The sequence below is a fragment of the Lytechinus pictus genome, chromosome 12, assembly GCF_037042905.1.
Source record: "Lytechinus pictus isolate F3 Inbred chromosome 12, Lp3.0, whole genome shotgun sequence".
NCBI classification, from domain to species: domain Eukaryota; kingdom Metazoa; phylum Echinodermata; class Echinoidea; order Temnopleuroida; family Toxopneustidae; genus Lytechinus; species Lytechinus pictus.
The window spans coordinates 16,841,946-16,865,115 of record NC_087256.1 but is presented as its reverse complement, the minus strand read 5'-3'; the positions used below and the strand labels follow the sequence as shown (position 1 = coordinate 16,865,115).

At 33.8% G+C, this 23,170-nt stretch overlaps 1 protein-coding gene across 13 annotated transcripts in view; it reads left to right on the top strand.

Annotated features, from left to right (window-relative positions):
* Positions 1-22,584, top strand: part of LOC129272479 (myoferlin-like) — a 75,429-nt gene extending 52,845 nt beyond the window's left edge. For 3 of the 13 annotated variants that reach the window (XM_064107757.1, XM_064107756.1, XM_064107755.1), the window contains 8 exons: positions 1,898-2,050; positions 2,704-2,802; positions 3,189-3,350; positions 4,094-4,262; positions 9,175-9,306; positions 11,176-11,277; positions 18,159-18,361; positions 22,402-22,584. In XM_064107757.1, the coding sequence (XP_063963827.1) occupies positions 1,898-2,050; positions 2,704-2,802; positions 3,189-3,350; positions 4,094-4,262; positions 9,175-9,306; positions 11,176-11,277; positions 18,159-18,361; positions 22,402-22,569 (1,188 nt within the window). In that variant the 3' untranslated portion in view covers positions 22,570-22,584. Of the gene's footprint in view, positions 1-1,897; positions 2,051-2,703; positions 2,803-3,188; positions 3,351-4,093; positions 4,263-9,174; positions 9,307-11,175; positions 11,278-18,158; positions 18,362-19,858; positions 19,973-22,401 lie in introns of those variants that run through there. The other 10 variants (XM_064107767.1, XM_064107762.1, XM_064107761.1 and 7 more) reach the window with 4 other exon arrangements.
* Positions 22,585-23,170: the final 586 nt, after the last annotated feature.

The window sequence follows — 23,170 nt, the reverse complement described above, 5'->3', positions numbered from 1 at the left end:
TCTTCAACTATTTATTACCATTTTTTTATTTTCAGGGATGGAAGATGGTATGGTTTTGTATGAACCATTAAGAATCATTCATTTTACTTGGTTACTTTATTAATTCCATTTGTAACCAACATGTATTCTAAACTCTGGTGAACTAGATTAATTATCGGATTATTTCTATCATCTTATTATGCAGGGCAATTTGACACTTATTGAACTGTACTGTATATAGCTTTGGTATGATGGTTTTAGATGCAAAATGCATTAAAATCTTTTGAAAATGAGGAATAAGTTAATTGCTACCAGCTATCGTGAAAACACAGATTTTAATTCACAGTGAAATGAACCAGAACAAGGGCCTTTAAACAATAAACTTGATTATTTTGTATATAAGGTGTATCATTAAAAAAAAATGAAGCCAAGATTACTGGCTTGATTTTGGGTTCTATTGGGTTTTTGTATTTGAATCCTTTCATTTATTTGAATTACTCTCATTTTGCTTTTCTTTCCTGCTATTTCCTATCTCACATGGATCACTCTTTGGTTTACGGTTGTATACGATTTGTTTATATTATTCAAATGTTATAGAGCATTATGGGAGGAGTAAGTGTAGATACTTTACTGCTTCTTTTCTCAATTTCACTTCACTTGCACTTTTGATTGAAATATTACTTAGCAGTCACTGAAAATGCCTCTCTTTTGTTTATAACACTCTTGAATAAGTGATTGCATTTTAAGAGAAAATGTAATGAATTGTTATCTTATCGTAATTGTTTGGTGGAAGCTCGATAATTTAAAAATGGTTGAAGCATGTATTGTAATTTGTTAGATATGTAAAGAGCATCCTTTCTCTAAATATTCCTTCCTGGGTTCCTGTTTTAACCTATATGCTATTGGAATTGGTAACATTGTGATACGAGTCTTGTACAATGATGCAAATTATTGTAGGTAGGACTGTATTCATGACTGGTTGCATTGATAATTGCATGCAATCAATCCTAAAAATTAGTCTTTAAGAATAGTGAAATCAATCGTAAAAATCAGTCATAGTTTGTCAAAAAGTAGATTTAAAAAACAAACAATATTAGCATTCCCCCTTGACCGTCTCCCCTTCCTGAAACCAATTTCCCACTGATCTCCAAATATCCCAATGCATTATGGGACAAGGATCGAAGTGAATTAATGCATTAAATTGATACTAATGACTTGATTGCCTTTCAATATATTAATGAATGGATAACATACGTTGGGTTTCGTCATGTAGAAAATAATTTCAACCCTGATACACCTATTCTTTGGCTAGCAAGTACATGTATGCAGGGCTTAGATGGTAGTTAAAGCCTGGTTTATTCTGAATGATTAAAGGCTCCTTTATGAATCTATTTTATTTTTTTGTTGTGTTTGTTATCAATTGAAAGGATTATTGTGACAAATAAATATATGATGCCAATAAATCAATAATTTCAAAATGCAAATTTTCTCCAAGTCATACACACTATATAAAAAAATCCATGCTGATGAATGAATCGATTCTGGCCTTTCAGAGGCTTGTATATTTCTGAGAGAGTAATTCTGGAGCAACCATTTTATTTTAATCATTGTTTATTTTTCTGTCATCTTTCATTTTTGTTAAGCAATTTACCCGAACATTGAACATGCACAAAATAGTTTTGTTCTAACTAGATTCTAACAACACTGTGTAGAGAATGCAATAAAAAATATAAATTATACTGTTTTTAAAGTCTGATGTATTCTGAAACTAATCTGCAGAAAGCGTGAATGTCACCCTTTTAAACTATATTTCAAGCACTCCTTACTAAATTATTAATTTTTGAGTTATGCACTGATGTTCCTGTGACTACCGGTATTACGCATTGACATACGTTTACTTGTCGTATTTGCTTTACAGGGAAGCAATGAATTCATGGGCCGTACAGTAGTGCGCCCTCTTGTGAAGCTAGATGCTGCTGATCAGCGTGTTGCTCGTCTGGCCTGGCATCAGTTCTATAAGGGGTCTGGAACGGCCGGAGAACTCCTCGCCTCCTTTGAACTCTTCTTGATGGTAAGAAAATTAAATTTTTGAGAAATTGGATATTGTCAAAATTCTTTAAGAAATTGTATTTTTGGTTAAAAATAAGAGTTTAACCATCTGATTTTAAAGGATGGTTTGAGAGATGATTTTTTTCTAATTGCTCTAAGAAGTACAAATTTTAAGAACTAAATTTAGATTAATAATAGATTGCAAAAATTTTTGAATCACATTTTGATAATAGATTTTTAGCAACATTTCAAAATCACCCTCTTCCCCATGATTCCAGTTTCATAGAAATACATGAATTCAGATGTATTTTATTCCTTTTTTTTTTACATGTATGTATCGCCTATAATTGACATGCATATGAATTTCATAATGTTTAAACACACATGATCACTATACATATCAATAATTATGTAATTATCTTCATAGAGCCTCTTCTATGGGTACATGAATGTTAAATATTTTACCGTGATAAGAAATAAGGTTGCAGTCCCCCCATATATACATGTATATACATGTACGTGCCTTTGAAAATCACATGATAGTGCTAGAATAGATTGCAACTGCATTTATGGGTTCTCCTCATTGTTTTGGTATTATCAATTACTATGGCAATATACGAATATATACTCTTTGTGGATGCTAATGATTTTTTCATTCCTTTCTTTTTCGTACAGTCTGAAGGCACGGATCTTCCTTTCATGCCACCAAAGAAGGGAGAATTATTCATTGTTCCCAACGGTATCAGGCCGGTTCTACAACGTACAGGAGTTGAGGTGAGTGAAGTTACTTATAAATGTATGGTAATCAAACTATTATCTTGTTTACCAGTTACTTTGGATATTGTGGAGGTGTTGTGGCTCAGTGTTTACATCTCTTGACTTTGAATCACAAGGTCTGGAGTTCAAAACCCACCTCAGCATTCATTTAATGCTTGAGCACCTGATCAAGGTAGCTGTGCTAACGCCGGGGTAGTAGTGCAGTGCTTAGAAACATTAAAAAACCATTGTTATTATTGTTATGATCATGCCCTTTTAAGTCCTCTCTACCTCATTAAAGTTTACTTCATTGAAATTACAAAAGAAGTAGTGAATGCTGAACTAACCTCTGATGAAACTTTAAGATGTTTCTGTTGGTTTATTCCCTGTCTTGTTATATGTAGATCCTCTGCTGGGGAGTTCGTAACATGAAGAGGTACCAGCTAGCCTCTGTCACCTCACCCAGTCTTGAGTTTGAGGTCGGGGGTAAGATCATCAAGTCAAAGGTCATCAAGAACACCAAGAAGAATCCCAACTTTGATCAGCCTCTCCTCTTCCTGGAAGTGGTAAGGTTTAGCTCATGATGAAGAGTTTTCTTACCCCATTGTTCAAATACAATCATATAGAATACATGTTGGAATAACCTATTTTTCAGAGGGAATGGGAGAGAAGGGAAAGGAAGGGAATGATGAATGCTCATAGAGGACAGGGAGGAAGGAAGAGGAGGGAGGGAGATTAAGAGGAAGGAGGGAGATTACGAGGAAGGAGAAATAAGAGGGGTGGAAGGGAGAGTAGGGAGAGGAAGGTAGAGGAGGTGTAGGAGGAGGAATAGAAAGGAAGAGGAGGGGGTGAGGGAGAAAAATAATAGGGGGAGATGGATGCGAAGCAGGAGGGAGGGGGGTGACAAGGAAGGAAGAGGGGTTAGAGGAGGTTAATAAGAGGAGGGGAAGGGAGATGGGTGAGACGCAGGAGGAGGGGGCAACAAGGTAGGAAGAGGGGTGTGATGGGGAAGAAGTAAAAGGAAAGGAAGGGTGTTGGATGAGAATTAGGAGGAGGGGGTGGAAAAGGAAAGGGACAGAAGAGGAGGGGGTAATAAATAGAGGGAAAGGGAGATGGATGAGAAAAAATAGGAGGAGGGCAAGGGAGGGAGAAGTGAGGGTTAAGGAGAAGAAATAAGAGTTGGGGACGAGAGGTGGAGGAGGAGTGGATGGATTATTAGGAGAAAGGAGGAGGGGGAATGGGGAAGAACCGATAAAGATCGGTGGGAACAAGAGAGAAAATATCCATTCTATTGTGTCTTTCCCTACAGCATCTACCCAAGGAGGAGCTCTATACCCCTCCAATCAACATCAAGGTCCGCGACCACCGGGCCTTCGGTCGCAAGCCTATTGTCGGTGTGTGCTCCATCAAGAAGCTTGAACCCTATCGCTGCATACCTGCCATTGAGGGCGAAACCACAGAACCAGGGGATGCACCAGGTAAAAAACAAATCCCCCCTTTTTTTTGCTAGAACCATGATGCATTTGTGACTTGAGCAGTATTTAATCATTCCTTGCATCTCACCTCAGTTTCTTGTTAAATGATGTTCTGTTTGATACACATATCTGTTTTATCAGGCCACTAGTGACATTGAAAAGCTACATTAAAGGCATGCCAAAGTTTGGATTTGTCTCACTGCGTATGCATGTATCTTGCATGTGGCCTACAGGTGTACATGCATCGTAAATGTATGAACAAATCTATTGGAGCAAATATGGCTGTATATCCAAGGAAGGAATTTCACCAAAAAATTGAAAACAGCTAATAGAGCATATGATTATGGCACTAATTTCGCATTGTAGGTCTAGATTTGAGAATAGAATAAAGCAGCAAAGATCACATTTAAGAAAATTACCTTATCAAATTTATTGCGCTAGTATATAAAAGTCGATTTACTATCCAATCTAGCATGGTTTTGTGCAGCTTTTCAAAGTCTCTATATCAACTTAGCATCAATACTAACCCTTGTTACATTTTCATTACTAATATGCATCCTTTTGAGACGACATATAACCCTGTTTTTATTAGCAGTCCCATATAGTTATAGATCACATGATAAACGTCATTACATTTATCAGAAGATTTAGAAAATGATCAATCATTCAGTGCATTAATAGCCTCCAAATTTTCTTCTTCAAATACAGCCGGAATCAACATATTACTAGGCGAAAAATACTATACAGCTTTACTGCACAAAGCTCAACACCTTTTGAAATTTTCAAACATGTATATCAGTTATGATCAAGATTATCAATCAATTAAAGTATTTATAGATTCATATTTGCATACGAAGTAATAACAATAGTTTACAGCTTGTTTGAAGTATATAAAAATCAGATCGACGCTTTATTAAGATACATATATCTTCACGATTGCCCCATTTTATATATTTCATATAAGTTGGAAGCATATCAAGGATATATTTTCATCGATCCTGTGGCACATATCCAATGGTTATCAAGTAAAGTTGTCTAGAGGTCGCAAATTTTGTGTTTATCGCAGATTCAAACACATTTTGGCTTTTACAATCTGCCACGTTTTGGTCAGGTTTTGGTGCTGTACCTTGCTAATATTTACTGAACCCTTAAGAAAAAAAAAATCTGCCTGGATATCCAGTAAATGTTGACTCCTTGTATTAATTAATGAGAGTAATCAAACCAAAAATTGACTTTGCCTCTGTCATTTTCTCTTGGTAGAAATACTATTGTAAGCTCCAAGACAAGTTTGAATATATGATGATAATACCCAATAGGCTCAATTTGTTAGGCTTCATACAATTTTTTTTTATTACCTTGTAATTTTATGTTTTTGGATATGAGAAGCAGGATTGAATGTTATTATCCCTTGACAGTACATGTTTAAATACAGGCTTCATTTATCAACAATACATTATACAATGTATATCAAACTGCTGACCATCGAACATGTATAAAAGGTTAATCTAATCAATATTTACTGGACAACATGAATCCGAATATACCTTAAATTTATACCTCGTTTGTATCTTCAGTGGGACCTAGTTCTGTAAATACCATTAACAGCTTTCTGATAACCTGTTGCAGTGTTAACCAATAATTGTAACATATTTTTCAAGACAGAAGTATTGAATTGTACACTCTTAAAAAGATTGGTCAAAGTAACAAATCTGTTGAAAATGTGGGTCTTACTGATAAAAATGGTCAATATCAACTAAAATTCTGGTAGAATCGTCCCGAATAGTTTGGATGATTTTGACCATTATTGTAGGTCGTGGACATAATCACCAACACGTAGGTTAATTTGACCAATCCTCTTTTAGTGTGGTAATTTTATGAACATGTAAAAGAAAACTTGAAAAAAAATGGAATGAATTGAAAGCTTTATGTATCTTGAAACAAATTGTATGTTAAGAATTGCAGTGGTATTGATTTGGATTGATATTTGTTCATATTTCTTAAAACTGTCACAACTCCAAAATCATAATGTCCCAAGAAAATATAGTTTTGAGTGAATTTTACAAATTGCATACTGAACAAATTTCTTTCTATTGGACATTAAAAAAATTAGAGATAAAACTTACAGTTTTGGAGGTGTTCTCTCAGGCCCTATTGCACAAAAACTGTTCCAGGAGAATGACCCTGATACAAATTGAAATACAATTTACTAGCAAACATAAGACTATGCAATTGCATTTACTTGTCAAATAATAAAGTATAGGGTAATTTTCCTCTGGTAAAGTGTTTTTGTGCAATAGGCCTTTGTGTTTATTTTCATGTGAATGATTTTATAAAAAATTAATGAATAATTCATGGTGTAATTTAATGTTAGGATATCTCTGTTCCTGAAAAGCTACCTCTAAAAAAAAGGGTAACCTTCGGTCACAGTGCAGACACAGTTGTGTTGGAACACATCTTTTGAAAAAAAATCAAGTGCAAATCCGGCTTCTTATTGATGGAAAATCAAGTAACATACGATTGCATCTCTTTCTGTAATCAACGTTATATGATTACCACATTTTACCATTCCTGGGTAACCGGGTACGGAATAAAAGTGTATACTTTGTTGCAACATGTGTATAATGACCTTGTGACCCCCTCTCCCAGGTGTAAGATCAGTGGTGTAAATCTAATCCTTCCCTCAGTGTCTATGGCCCATATTCTGAACTCAGGTTTATTTAAGACCGTGGTCTAGTTCTGTGCTAAACCTGCCAGACAGTTAAAGGGGAAGTTCACCCTGTCAAAAAGTTTATTGTAAAAATAGCAGAAAAAATATTTAAAAATATTGCCGAAGGTTTGAGAAAAAATCATCAAATAATTAAAAAGTTATTAGAATTTCAATTATTTGATTTGTGACATCATATGCGAGCAGCATTCCTACATAGCGAATGGTAAAAAATCAATGAAATGTCATTTTCTCAGAAAATTGAAAATGGTTTTCACTATACCTTTTGTATATTAATAGACAAATCATTTCACACCCGATCATGAATAGAAAACAAAATTAAGTCATCAGGAACCATACAAAATTTGAAATTCATGCATTTTATAAATTACATAACACATGGGGCAGCTGCTCGTTTATGACGTCACAAATCCAAAACTTTGAACTCTAATAACTTGCTTGTGCTATGGAAATCCTCACATCTTATTGGCTGAGAGCGAATGTGTCGGTGTAAATCACTGACAAGATGACTCATGAAATACTCCTGGGCCCTGTTGCATAAAAGGTACCATTATGGTAACTTTGCCATCCAATGGTATCTTTTATGCAACGTTACCCTGGTTTGACATACATATATGTATACTACCCCTTTTCCATCTAGCATAAGTTTTGGTTGGCCAAAAGAGTATTTGGCTACTCAAAATCTACCAACGAAAGTTCACATCACCAAGATTGTGACAGGCTAAAAACTTTTCATGCTGGTAAAAAAATTGTTTCAGCTCGTGTGACTTGGATTTAGGTAATCTAAAAGCTTTGTATCCTTGCTCATCTGGAAATAATCCATCTGCCCCGGTCAGACTATGGTAGCATTTCATGGAAAGTTTTGTCACTGATTTTATCTGACTAATTTGGTCTCAGCCTAGCAAATTCAAGGATTCCAGTAGCTTATAACAGTTGTCAGTGATATATCACTGATTATTTGTTTCATAAAATACCCATGTTCAAATTTTAATTGCCTCTTAGCCCAGTCAAAACGCTTTCCCATCCAGCCAAAGCCTGTGCTTAGGAAAAGGGTTAACTTATCTACAGGTACATTCTAATTTGGTATCAACGATGTCTAAAACTGATGTAATTATCCTTTTTGTATCACAGCTGGGCGAAACAAGCAGTTTAACTCACATCAGTGGTTAATTTAAGATTTCATATTTGGTGTAATATTCACTCATGAATTGAACTGCCTCTGGATAAAGATGATGATTCCCTGTATGTGGTGTGTCAAAAGTATCTATGTAAACTGGTTATGATGAATGTAACCGTTCTAATTTTCCCCCCATAAATTCAACCCTACATGTATGAGACTGATTGTTATATAAGAACTTATACTCATGTTGTAACCTGCCTACATACATGTACACAAGTTTAGTATTACCATTACACTTTTTCATCTTATGCATAATTTTAGCATTCTATTTATGTAGTGTATTACTAAATGCTACAGCCAAGAAACTAAAGACAATTTGATGCAACCTATCTATGAAGGCCTGTTTTACTGTTTTACAATTTCTTGAATAATTGAAATGTTGTGTTCTATGATTCCAAGAGCTTTTTTAATCTGTCAGTTAAGACCAATTGTGACCTTCCACCTCGAAACCCATTTTAAGTCATCCAAATGAATTCTGTGATTTTCATTCAGGTTGAAAAACGCTTTTAAGCTATTAAAAATAATATATTACTTGTCAAGATTGATCAACAATATCCCATCAAGTACTTTATTATAAATGTAGAAAATTTGAGTGAGAGCTGCAAAGAAAGTCCAAGCAGTCATGTAAACATGTATTTTGGGTTTGACTTTCGGCATCAAATTTTGACAGGATGGAGAAGAATCATTACTCTTTCTGCCATTAAAGATGATTTTCTAAATATTGAATTTGAAGACCAAGTGACTGTTTTGGTAATTAAGTAACAGAGCACCTTGCCCTGTTATATGATCTTGGTTTTGATGTGGATGGTCGCAAACGTAATTTTGCCGTAAATAGAGTAACCTTTCTCTTTAGATTATGATCATAAAAAGCTACCGAGTTCCTTCCATTGGCACCCCCTCAGTAGAGGTGTGTCACAACCTGTATATAAAGCCTTGGCGAATCTTACCCCATGATGTAGCCGGTCTTTGTACGCAGGTTTTAACTGTATAACGTTTCCACACTGTTGTAGCAACCAATGGTAACGGTAATGGTGCAAGAACCCCTGCACCTCCTCAACAGCAACAACAGCCCCAACAACAAGCACAACAACCACCACCACAACAACAACCCTCTGCTGAGGGGACATCACCGGCTGAGAAAGGTAACGCAGTTGACACGCCCCGCTTTGCTGTGCTTTATTCCCTTTCATCTCATTCAACACTCTATCACTACAGTCATACAACTTAGATTTAGTTGTGTCATATTCATGTAAAATCGATACAATGACATTTTTACGTCTTCATGCGCTCTCATACTAACACTCTCTCCCTCTCTTTCGTGGTTTTATTGTGATTATCTAATTGCAGTCAACTGGTTTTGTTTGTTTATAGATGCTTTAAGCACTTGGCACTGTTCTCCTTTTGCTTGTCGATGTATAATGCTATTTTCGTAATGCTTGTGTTTAACAGCATGCCCTTAAAACTTTGTTGAAATGAATAGAGATCCCAATCGTTCACAGTCTGAAGATTTGTGGAAGAAATTGTAAACGTGTTGACTTGGTGTATGCCATGCATGTTTCATGTGCAAAATCATTTATATGAGAAGCACGATTTGCACTTTGCATTGAGTATAATATATGTAAGTGTTGTTCTCGTGTAGATTGTGAAAAAAAAAAAAGCATCTTTAGTTAAGATTATGAGAGAGAGAGATTGGGAGGGGAGTAAAAGAGACTAGAAGTAAGAGGGGAGAAGGAGAAAGAGGGGATTGGTTTCATGTATATCCCATGACAGTCTATTTTCATTTTAATGTACAGTGTACATTTGTGATATTTTTCTATTAATGCTTTGAAAGTGGTCAAAGAGAACATGTAGGTATGATTGGCAAAAGTCAGGATTTTACACAGCATGTGGATCACCTGTGATGACGTTCAAAATCTTATTGTTTATTGAATGGCTTTTTGTACAAAAACAATGAAGAAAAGACACAAAAAGAAACATTGGAATTCATGTGTGCTCCACCAGACAAAATTTAAAGACCTTGAATTCTAATTTAATGATAGGATATGATGTGCGCTCATATATACATGTACAATGATTATGATCATTAGTGCAAATTTGTATACGATTCATTTTTCTTAATTGATTCATATTGCAATAAGCTTTACTTTACATGTACATGTTGTTGAATAAAGATCAAAACTGTTTGTTGCCTGTTGGAATGGAAAGAGCAAGTTTGCTGTGACGAAAGAAATATGCTCGAATTATCATAATTATATACCTCAATATATAGGCCTATACATCAAGTTGCAACAATCACTCATATGAATATGCATGAGACTCACTCAACAGTGCTTTGAAATATTATTTGAGGAATCCAACCTTCCTTTAACGTCCATTCATCTTTTTCTTTTAATAATTACGTATTATTTACATGTTGAAATTCATGATTTATTTTCTATCATTCATATCATTGAAGAAATTAAAACACGTTAAAAGGTGTAGGCCTATTTGTTAAGATTTTTAAGCAAGTCTGCTCTACAAAAGTATTATTTCCATTTGAAGACTATGAAAGGGATAGTGTTGGTGATATGAATTGGGTAAAAGACAGAAAGATCATGATCATGCATAGATAAAATTAGTTATCAAAGGATTGATTTACAGAATTTTGTGTCCTTTTTTAGGGGGGGGGGGGCTGGTGTTTGAGGGTTTTATTTATACGTAGGGCACTATGATCTTTTGTCTCTACAATAAATTATCATTTACTTCACATTTTCTCATAAACATACAAGTGTCATGTAACAATGCACTCTTTTTTTTATTTGTCATTCATTAATTTTCTATCTTGTAAAGTACATGTAGAAGGTTGCAGGAACCTCATTTTATTCCAAACTTTACATAGCCTTAAATCCGAATGAGGAACATTACATTGTTCAAATAATAATATTGATGGAGAATCAAAACTGGTAAATCAGACTTCATCCTGATGGGAATTTCTCTGCTCCGAATAATCTCTTGCCTTTCGATATGTATAGGGAAAGATGAAGATGGTCTTGGTATAACAGGAGACGAAGTGGCCCTTATAACTAGCGATTTATTGGAAACAAGCATACGGAAGTTAACCAAACCGAAGCCAGGTCAGCCCAGCCCACAATCAAACCATCCCTTCTCGTAGTGTCAGTCCAAGCTTGCCTCAATTCCTTCCATTTTATCTATCTTCTACTGATATTCAAAATTCACCCCATGCTGGTTCTTGTCTATACATCATATTTAATCCATCAATGACATACAATTTTCGTCACATGTGGGACTGACTTGGGCTGCGCAATGAGTGGTAGAATATTACTCCATATTTCACTATCGCATCTTGATATGTAACCATTACTAACAATGTTATAAAATTTGCATCTTTTCAGACTTCATACTTCTGAGTGTTCATTACATCTACATGTACATATGGTTGTCTTTTTAAAAGCTTTTAAAAATATATATAAAATGCACTCATTAATGTAGCAAGAAGATATTGCAGGTTTTTTTTCAATGTTTCAACAGGCTTTCATTGAAAAAAAAATCACATTTTATCCTTATGGATTTTTTCATTTATTTATTTTTTTGGTGTGATTTATGAATCAACAAAGATAATTAGTGATGCCCAAAATCATATATTTTGCTGTATTTATATGAACCGAGAAGAATACTACATCATCGTCAAGATAATCTATAGTATATATAAAAAAAATTATTTCCTATGTGCTTTGAAGATGTCACTCACATTGCACTTTCGTGAATAGCAAACTGTTACTAACCAAACAATGTTTTCTTATTTCACCCAGGTTTTCCGCACTTTGTTCTTATACCTACACACAAGGTGTAACTAATTTTATCAAACTCCAGTCTAATTTTCTTACTATTTCTAATTTTTTGTGTCCTTTCTAGATAAGAAGGTATCAATATCTAAATCCATCTACTGTGTTTTTTTTTTATTAATTCACATTCCTTATTGTCAAATATATTCAGAGTGAGAATTTAATTATTAATCCTGCTAAATCAGAAAAAAAAAGCTCAAAGAAAGTGCTCCAATATTTCAAATTCAAGGAAGTATATTTTTGCTTTACATTAAAAAAAATAGATATACAGTTAATTAGATTTACAGGGCCCAGTAACATGGAGCTTAACATCTAATCATCTGGCTATTTCTATGATTGATTGCATTGTTTACTGTTTATGATCAATTGTAGAACTCAGCCGTATGATCGATTGCTAAGCTTTATGATACAGGTCCATAGATTTGCAGTACTTAAGAAGTACATAACAATTAGATTGTCTGTGTGTGCAGTAAATGCTGAAATCATGCCCATGCCCATCATGGTTATATTTGATAGTGATATGATATTATACTCTTCTTTTGAAGGAGTTAAGTTTTAACTTGGATTGGCGCCAGCTAAGAGTTGACTCTGTTGGGAGTCAAAGTGACTTGTTTTCGAGTTACCTTGACTCGGTATTTGACTTGGCAGAAATAAGAGTGTTGTGACATTAGTTGCCCTCGAACAATATGAGCAAACAAAGTATTGGATGTACGAGAGACACCCCTTTCGGGTGCTGTCGCCGATGGCGTTGGATAACATATTGCTACTTTATCGCCAGAAATGCGACCGCATTTGTGCTGTGGATGACAATGTGCGAAAAGATTTGAAATACGTGTTTCACCTGATCACCAATGTTGATAACTAGTTGGATTTAGTTGTGCGTAATACTCTTAAAATTATTTGCATTGCGATGTTATGTCACCATGAGCAATGTGCATTGTGATGCATGATATGTCGCAAGTGGTGATACCATTTAAATGGCATGTTAATACTGATCGCCTGTTGCGATCTTTTGCCCCTTGTGATACTGTGACAGTTACTGATCACCACTGGTGATTGATAACGCTATCCGTCACGAGTGGTGATGATGTCTGAAAGCGCCCGCTGTGTGTATCATTGGCTTGCTCCCCCATTAAAATTGCTAGTAATAAAGTTTCATGTACATTGCATGCACTGTATTATTGTAGTTAACATGTACAGCTGCATTTGTTGTTGTTATAATTGTGTGATATTGCTCCAAAGCCCAGTCTAATGAAAAGTGACTTATTTAAATCAACTATAAAAAAAAAAAATCTGTAACACCAAACTATATAAAACCTGTTACACCAGCAGATAGTTTGAATTGAAAAAAAAAAATTACACCAAATAAAACAAATGGAAATGCCCCAAAGCCATGTTTGTGTGGACATCAAGACTTTATAGAATAATTTTATGCAATATGAATTAAAAATTAATTTTAATTCAGTTTTTCTTTTCCAATTAAGCCATTTTTAATATGCCAGAGATTGGTAACATGGGTTTCATAAATATTGTTTTAATCACACGCAACAACAGGAAATATTTAGACAAAAATAACTGATATCTGTATACCCCTCCCATTACACCTTGGATTAGTTGCCAATTTACAATGATTCTTAAATCACGCAAAGGAGGGGCAAACAATTTTAGAATATAATGTAGATAGTTGTTTTTAATCCTCCCATCTGGAAATCTGCCACTTTATGTTGTTGAAATGTAAAATAAATGTGGCTCATGTCCAAATTTCTTTTTAGAATAATTAAATTTGAAACTCTTCAATTGATTTGAAACACAAAGTCAACTAAAATAAGCTGCTACACAATCTTCCAAATCTATGCAAAGTTGGGCGTATTACAGCAACTGACAGTTGAATAAATTATATGAAAGTTTATATGGAAAATTATGTAATTGTAATTTTGCTTAATACTTGAAATTATCACAATAGTGCTAATAATATTAACTCTTACTCTGCCAGGCCCAATACCCCTCTACTGCCAGGGATATTCGAGGGAATCCTAAATTGACCGAAATGTGAGCAGCGACTGATTTTAAAACGGTCATAATTCTTTACCCGTACGTTGTATAATAAAACCTTCTACATATGAAATGATGCATGGTTCATGGGCTTTATGGTCGTGTTATCATCTTTCATTTTCGCGTTTGGAAAAATGGAGAAAAGATGTAATATTTTACATCATTTTTTTTTCAATAAGTAAAACCTAGAAAATTATGATTTCATGAACATTTCAAAGAGTAAATAACCTGAGGAATTGTAGAGATACCAAGAAATTAAGAAGATAAAATGAAAGTTCAATGTTTACCCTTTCAAATGACGTATCTATTGATGAAATTGAACAAACAGAAATAACGAAAAATAATGCTCTTTTGAATGAAATACTATTTTGCTATTCAAGTTATTTCCTCTGAAGTACGAGAAAGCGACCTGTTCCAAAAAAGGGCATTGTCGCCGATCAAGTGACCAATCACAGCACAGCTGCGATCCCCAAGCAAACACACACAATAATACATTAGAGCCATGTATCTTCAAAGTGCGGCCAACCGTAACCTTTCATTCGTGTAGTCTTCAAAATAAGACTCTGTAATTTTTTTCTATTCGTAGTGTAACAAACAAAGTTATTGCCAGTCAGAAGGAGACAAAATATAAAAGAACTAAAGATGATATATTGAAATATAGATAAAGAGGGGTCGGACAGATTCAATACTTACAAGTTTGGGGTATAAAATCCCACAAAATAATATGGGCGTTCTTGGCAAAGTGCACAGAAGTAAGAAAAAAAAAGTTTATTTGTCGTGAATCAAAGAAGAGGGAATGCAAATCAGTTACAAACAAAAAATCAATACAAATTTTCAAAAAGAAAATAGGCCTATTTGTTCTGTATTACTGGTCTGACCAAAGTAGCCACCTGTTAACATTCTAAGTGACTACATTCTTTTGTTCATGCCACCAAGTCATAAACAATAGATGCCCAGACTCTCTTTCATGAGGAATCTCTAATCCGCGCTCCCTCCTGACCTATTATCTAGGAGAGTAATTTAGCACAGGATGTTCATAGAAATCGGGGCTTTCGCGCGTCTTTTGATTTGACTTTTGAATACTTTCAAAGGTTCCGGTATTGATTTCTTATGGGTGACCCAGGTAAAGAGAAAACAATTTGCCCCCCTACAGAAAAATCCTGCATCCGCCCAGGGCCTCCCCAGCTCGTAGCACTATCCGTGGTAAAAGAAATAATTTGTTCAGATAACATAGTGTACAATAATATGCGTGGTATAAAGAAATGTAATATTCAACCCGTTATCATTTTCATTTCTACTCTCTAAAGTCGTTTTAAAATCCCCTTGATAGTGACGTCAATGATGCAGCAACTAACAGGTCGGTCTGATCGGTTTTGTTAATGTATCCCTTTCTTTATTTTCCTCAAAACATCTGATATTACTGCATATACTCCGTTTACTTTTTCTCTGACCAATGGTTTGATTTAGCAAAGGAAAAACATCCACCTTGAAAAAAGATCAATCTTGAGACGAATAAAGCGGTATTATCGGCCGTTTTAATTATCACATTTATTTGTTTTGCTTCTTCCTATTTTATTCGAGGAGAATATTGAACGATTCATATTTTTGTGAGAAGTTTGAATATGATATTGATAAGCATAACAATGTCAATCATTCTTCTTTTTAATGGTTTGGGCTATAAAAACACAAACGAAATTGAACCGTTATTTACCTGATCTTAAGTTTATGAAGAGAGAGTTTGGCTGCAGAAGGAATGCAATTGATATGATTACAATTATTTTTGAATAATAATCATAATGATGATGATGATGATTCTGATGGCAATAACATTAATAAAAAGAAGGTGAAGGAGAAGAATAATGATAATAATAATAATAATGATAATAATGATTACGATAATAGTAATACTAATAATGATAATAATAATAACAATAATAAATTAATAAATAAATAATGAGTGTGATGATTGCAGTGCGATGAGAGTTGGAAATGACAGCCTTCTTTACTCATATATTTATAACGAGAACAATTTTGTGAGAATGCTAAAAAAACAAAGTATAAGACCTTCCCCCCCCCCCACCCCCCCCCCTCCCCCAAAAAAATCTCCCCCCAAAAAATCTCCCCCAAACCGTGCACATTTGCAGGCAGAAAAAAGCCTTGACACAAGAATACTACCATACCGGCATGCAAAAAACCGATCGATAGCTCATGAATATTCATAAAACAATAGCGAATGGGTGAGTAGCGTTGGGTGAGAGACATCGTACCACTCTGTCATTGGTCAATTCTGAGCTGAATGCCTTCGCACTCTCGCCTTTGCCCTGCCCATAGAAGTACGTGTATTGCTACACACAACCTTTATATCACACGTGTCTATATGAGAAATATTGATTCAGATCGCGGCAATATCCGAAATCAACTCTTCAAAATAATGATGCAAAAATGCCATTTTACTCAAAAAATTTCTATGTAAACCACTATTTTCTATATAACAAAATCAATTGTGAATTCCTTGCCAATGTAACAACATAAAAAACACAGAACATGGTGTTGATTTTCTGACTGTAAAATTGGTTAAACAAAAAAAAGTTACTTGGGCAACTATAGCTGCCAGTGGCACTAGAGGGCTATGGGCAACTATAGCTGCCAATGGCTCTTAAAGAGTTAATAATGATGTATTATAATTAATTTGGGCTGAAAATCACATCAGGCCAAATCCAATCAAATGAGTCCAGTTGTCACTGTATTTCATTTGTATTTTCCTTTCAATTGTAAAAAAAAAATTGTATAAATACCAAATTCAATGTTACACCATTAATAATAATTTTTTCTAAATCTCTGTGTGTTTCTTTTGAAAATAATTTTTCTTTGTGCCTTTCTTCAGTTATCACTAATATTTGATTTTCTCTAACCAATAACAATAATTATATTTGTTAAATTGCACAAGCCACTGTCGTAGTGATGTTTCACATTCATATTTTTCGTACCCCTCCCCATTGTTGTGTTTTGTGAAACATATTTACTCTGATATTTTTTATTTTTTATCAAGAAAAAAAAAGATCAGGTATTTGTGCTATCAGCCACTATATCTTTGTTGCAACAAAAATAATAAGCAAGAGATGAACTCTGTAATGAATATAGAAAAGCAGCAATGGGCAAGCATGTAGAAATGGTTGTTTGGATATTATTAAAACAATTATTTAGTTTCTTACTGTATATGAACTGATTGTTTATCTCTTAGGGTAATGCCAGTGTTGTAGGAACAATGTTTCTCATATTATTCATATTGTAACATACATACATATGGGTCATGTAGTTTGAAAGCTGTTTCGTTTTGTATCAATGCTCGAGCTTTCATTATCTTTGCAGATCACTGTTTAGTTTTGTAGAAAGTTGTAGTAGAATGTTTACATGTATGAAATCACTCACCTTCTGAAAAAATGCTTCATACAGTGTTTTATATTATAGCTTTTGCTATATGTTTTGTGTGCATATGCTTGCTTAATAGTTCTAGAAATCAACAGTATACTTCAATTATATATTTCTTCCCATTATAGATATTGATTATCAAAGAAGTCATTTTTCAAGCTGTCTTGCAGACTCCATATGTCAGATAATTTGAATTGTTTAGTGTTTATGATTATTATATATGATATGGCGTTATTTCAAATAAATAGCCTTCACAAAATGCATAAAATATTCAGTGAAAAATTGTGATCGTTTGCGAAGTTTTTATGTTGACAAACCTTTCTTTGTCTGGAGGAAAAAGCTCCTTCTTCAATGTTGTTATGATGACAAAATGATGTCAAGTCTTAAAGTCTACTAAGTCCACAGACTCTGTTTGCCTAAAATCGGTAGTAAGCTTAGTTAGAAGTTTATGTTTAATGTTTGAAACTCGGCTTTATAACAGTTCCCATCACGGTGATAAAGTTTCTGGTTGTTCAATAAACCGTTAATTATGAAAGTGATTATCGTTATGTATCAGGTGTTTTAAACCACACTTTTTTCATCTGAAGTTGTGAATCAGTTGATGGAGGTAGTCGAATAACCTTCCTATTTTTCCATTATCTTCCTCTTTCCCCAATCATTCTCATATAAAGAGATGCCTACACTGGCTGAAGATGGCAAGACACCACTGCCCCCAGCTGCACAGACTGCTCCAGGTCAGCCAAGAGAGGGCAGCACACACAGTCATGAGAATGCTGGAGAGGGTGACCATGTGATCATGATGCCGGAAGAAGAACCTCCAAAGAAGGGAGACAAGAAGGGGAAGGGTGGAGAAGAAGAAAAAGTCAAGAAGAAGGTATGACATTATGATAAAATTGCTCTTCACTAATTTTTCTTTAAAATAAAAAAACAACAATGATAATTCATTGCTAAGTACTCATCATCGGCAGCAGCAATGCCATAATCATCATTGTCATCATCATCGTCATAATCATCATTGTTTAATCATCATCATCATCATTTCCATCATCATTATTGCCATTTTTGTTTATTATTCATCTATTTATTTATTTATTCATTCATTCGTTCATTCATTCATCCATTTATTTATTTATTTTATTTATTTATTATCATCATCATTATCATCACTGATATTTTTTTGTTATTTGTGTTACAATATTTATAAATACAAATCTTCAAATGTCTATCTCATGATACAGGTATTATTCATAGTATGACATCAATTCGCATTCATTCATCTGTATTTTGTAATTCTGTTATGATCATCTGAACGTAAAAAAACCCCATTGGATTGTCAATGAAAACTAACAAATTGTTTTTATCAATTTTGCATTCCTACAATTTGTTTCAAATTGTCATGCATGATTTATATGTCACATTAATTCGCTGTTAGTACATTTAAATCCTGCATAGTCCAACCCAACCAAACCCTTATGACCCCACTCATTAACTGTTTCTATGCACATGTCTGTATAATTGATTTTCACAGTGTGAGCCAAAATTTTTAATGTATAGCAGGCTTTGTTTCAATAAATTTTATTCATTTTTATCATAATTATTTCATTAATTTGTTTGATGCCATTTAAAATTGTACATGTAAGTGCACATTATATTTATACTAGAAATTGTTAGGAGGGGGAGGGGTGATTAAGAACTTGGAAAAAAATAATAGTTGGTACCTTGATGCCAAGTTTTGAATTGATTCAAAGACTTATGTTATACCATTGTCCTTAGTATCTGATTCAAAAGTCCTCTTTTTAAATGGATTTTTTTTAAATTAATTTTTTTGTTCTACTTATTAAATGTTGTCATTTGCTCACAATAAGCCAAGCTCATTTCATCCATGTTTGCAAGTCAAAGCAAGGCTGTGATGTTCAGTGTTATGTGTAGCAGATTCTAGCTAAATTATTTGCCACAACTTTATCACGACCCTCCTGGGCTAGTGGGAGCTTACGTGTCCATGTATCCCCCTGCCTGGGTATCAAAGCCAATTAACCCTGTGGAAAGGATGTAAAACCATAGAGCTACCTTGGTAGTGTACTTGTAAAGCATATGGTTGCTGTTCTTAGTAAAAAGGGTAAAGCTTACTATACAACATTCAAAGATCACTTTTGAAAGGCCCTTTAAAATCATTTCTCAAAATATAGAGGCCCAGGAGGGAATATAGTATTTACATTTATGGCTGAATTCTAAACTGTGTTGCCTTATACACCCACTCATCCATGCTATAATTTTGTTTCCTTGTAATGTATATATTGTATTCCCTGTGACCCATTGTCATGTTTGTATGCCATTGTTCCTCTTTTTATTTAATTTTGAAACTGACCAAAAGTTCTTCAAATATTTGGATAAATTTTCTGTGAACGAAAACAATAAGGTAAGTACTCCAACAAACACACGTCTTTGTACACAACACAGCAAAATATAACACAAAAGCTACAGTAAACTTACACACAAGCACACCAGTTTTTGTTTAAATTTTATAAGCTGTTAAGCACTTATTAATGACACATTTGTAAGATACAACAATTAATTTTGCTTTTCATATTTGATTCAATATTGTAGTAGTTGGGAAAATTTTTCATTAAAGTTCTTTAAGGTCTTAAAATGCTATATAAAATACATTTTTAGCAATCATAAACAAAGCATGGAAATTGCTAAGATGAACCAAGAAAGTTAATCTCGGAATACATGTAGTTTTCAAATATATACCATTTTGGTTGTGTAACTTTCAAACTTTACAATAAATCAAAGGAAATTTGGTTTAATTATATGATTTGCCTAGCAAAAATCACAAGTCTCTGATGAGATTACATTTTATATACATGTAACTATAAATTCAGAAGATTGAAGTTTTGTAAAATTAATTTTTAGAATAAGTTATTAGGTAAATGCACATTACAATTTTTTTTTTAATTTTTAAATTAACCAAACCTGCATGTGTTGTTGGTTGTCAACTTAATTCTGAATGTTACTCTGTTCTTGGGTGTGTTAACATATATATGAATCGGATGATATAACTGTTAATGAGAAAGAGTAGAATAGAGTTTGGCCTGTTGTGTTCTCTCTGCATATACATGTAGGGACAGATTGCAAATGAAATAGAGGTGGAAATATCACATCTACAATAGTGTATTCTTTAAACCATATCACAGTTCAATCAGGGGCGGTACCAGAGAATAAGCCGGGGGGGGGGGGCAAGTTGGATTATGAGGGGATGTCAATTAATTTATGATTACGACAATAATGGGATAGGTTTATTACTCAGCCTTCTTTTTTCAATACTCTTCTTTCTTCCTCTTTCCCCTACTTTTGTTTACTTTTATCTCCTTTTATTATTATATATATGTATTTTTATTATTTGGAAGATCTGGGGGTACAATTTGGGATGCTGCACCTGAATATAATACACATGCACAGCATTGATTTCAGAACAAGGAACATTTTCAAGCAACCATATCAAATGATATAAAACAAAAATGCACTTTTAGAAATAATCATTCTTGGCGATGTGTTTGGTCCTGAAAAAGAACCACCCGAAAGACGTCAAGCACAGTCCTTTTCAGGATCAAATGCACGCTCAGGAATTAACATGCATATTACAAAACCTCTACAATGAGTTGTTCAATGCCCCAGAAACCTCACAAACACTGTTCCTAAAAGTTTAGAAGTTTCACACACTTTATTTTAATGCTATGGAGAGGATTATTCAAACATTACCCCACCATAGTCATTTCACTACCAACTTAACCACCATTTTCATTGTTACTAACTTTTATTTATTTGCAGTGTGATTGGTGTCTCTGTTCTGACTTGTATTTTACTCAAAATAGATTAGCTGCAAGTTGTTTGCTTGTCATTATTAGTTTATTTATACATGGTTATCTTTTTATTTATTGTTTGACAGTTATAGACAAATTGAATCTCAGTTCGTACTAAGAGGGATTAATAAGTGATTTAATTTTTTTGTAGTATTTATTCTTATCAATTTCTGATATTTTCAGAAGTTCTATAAAAAGACTCATTTTTATTCACTCATCTAGATATATTTCAATTTCTGATTTTTGAATATTTTTTTTCTTGAATTTTGATATTTTTAAAGAAAGAATGAATGTAGATAGAACTTAATTTAATCAAACTTTTGGTTTGATACAAGCATGTTTTATTGGTGAGCATATTGGCATGTGATGATCTCATATTAAAATGACTCATCATTTTTCATTATTCATTGATATATATATTAAAAAAAATATAATTTACAGTCTTTTTCAGATTTTTCTTTCTTTCATAACTATACTGTACCTTCCTTTATTTCTACTTCTCATAGCTAATTAAGATTATCTCTAATGTTAGTTTGATTTTTGATTATTTATTATCACTATTATGAATTCTTTTTTACATCATCAAATTGTACGTGGTCAGCACAAAATTTGATCGCCGAAAATGAGATAAGAATAGTAATTCAATTATCTTCTAATCATGAATTCAAATGATTTTTGTTCACCTTTTGGAGAATGTTTATTTTATTGCTCCGGTCTTTTCACCATTGCTTGAAGCTGTCTCAGACAAAATATTTTTAAAGATGTAGTATTTTGTTCAAACTGAGAAATTTTCAAGATTTTGATATTCTTTTGAAATCAATACAACAAGAAATTCCTCAACAAACCATAATAAAAAAAAATGATAGTGATTGAATATGAATTTGTCCTCGAAAAACTAATGATACATTTTCCTTTTCTCTTTAGCAGATGGATATCGAGGATATTTCTACTCATTTATTTTCCATTCATAATTGACCATCACCGATTTATCTTTTGTTCTCCCTCTCTGATTCTTTTCTTTTTCATTTCTTCGACTAATCTACTTTGGAGTCAGAAGAAAAAGAAAGGCATCAGGAAGCTTGTTTCCTTTGGCAAGAGGAAACTGGGGAAGAGTTATCGGGTTTGTAGCGATAAATTGACCCGCAAAACCCACCTTATCACTCTCAGGGACCCATTCCTATGTACCACTCTCAATCCTAAGGGAAGAATGTGGATCCCTTGATGGAGAATCTTAGTTAGAATTTAAAAAAAACCAGACACCCATTTGCATTCCTGGGATACCTGATTGTACACCCCCAACACACCAGTAAGGCTGGAACCTTCTGAGCAGACAGTGGTTTATAGGGTCGAACCATTGCTAACACACACTGGCACACCCCTCCATATCTTTGTCTTGCCATAACATTTCAGCATCACTTCAACACCAGTGCTCTACCTATAGCCCTTCAACCATTGAAAAGTTCCACCTAGGCCTGATTTCACAAAGAGCTGATCAAGTCATATCAGTCATAACTTTGTGATTGATTGAAACTTTGTAATAAGCCTTTATCATGACATTAATCATTAAGATTAATTGATTGAAATTTGTATCTCTTACAAAGTTGATTCAATCTGAAGTTTGAAATTGATTTAAACCAATCTTTGTGAGACATGGTATATACTAGCCTTATTTTTTTTCTCTAAAAATTCTGCCTACGGTACTCGAAATCCCTAGAAATTTACTTTTAATGCAAACACTATTCCTTTGATATCATTTTGGGCATGTGGACCTTCTGGATCCTCTATAAAGAATTCAATAGTTCAGGAAATTGTTAGCCAATTGG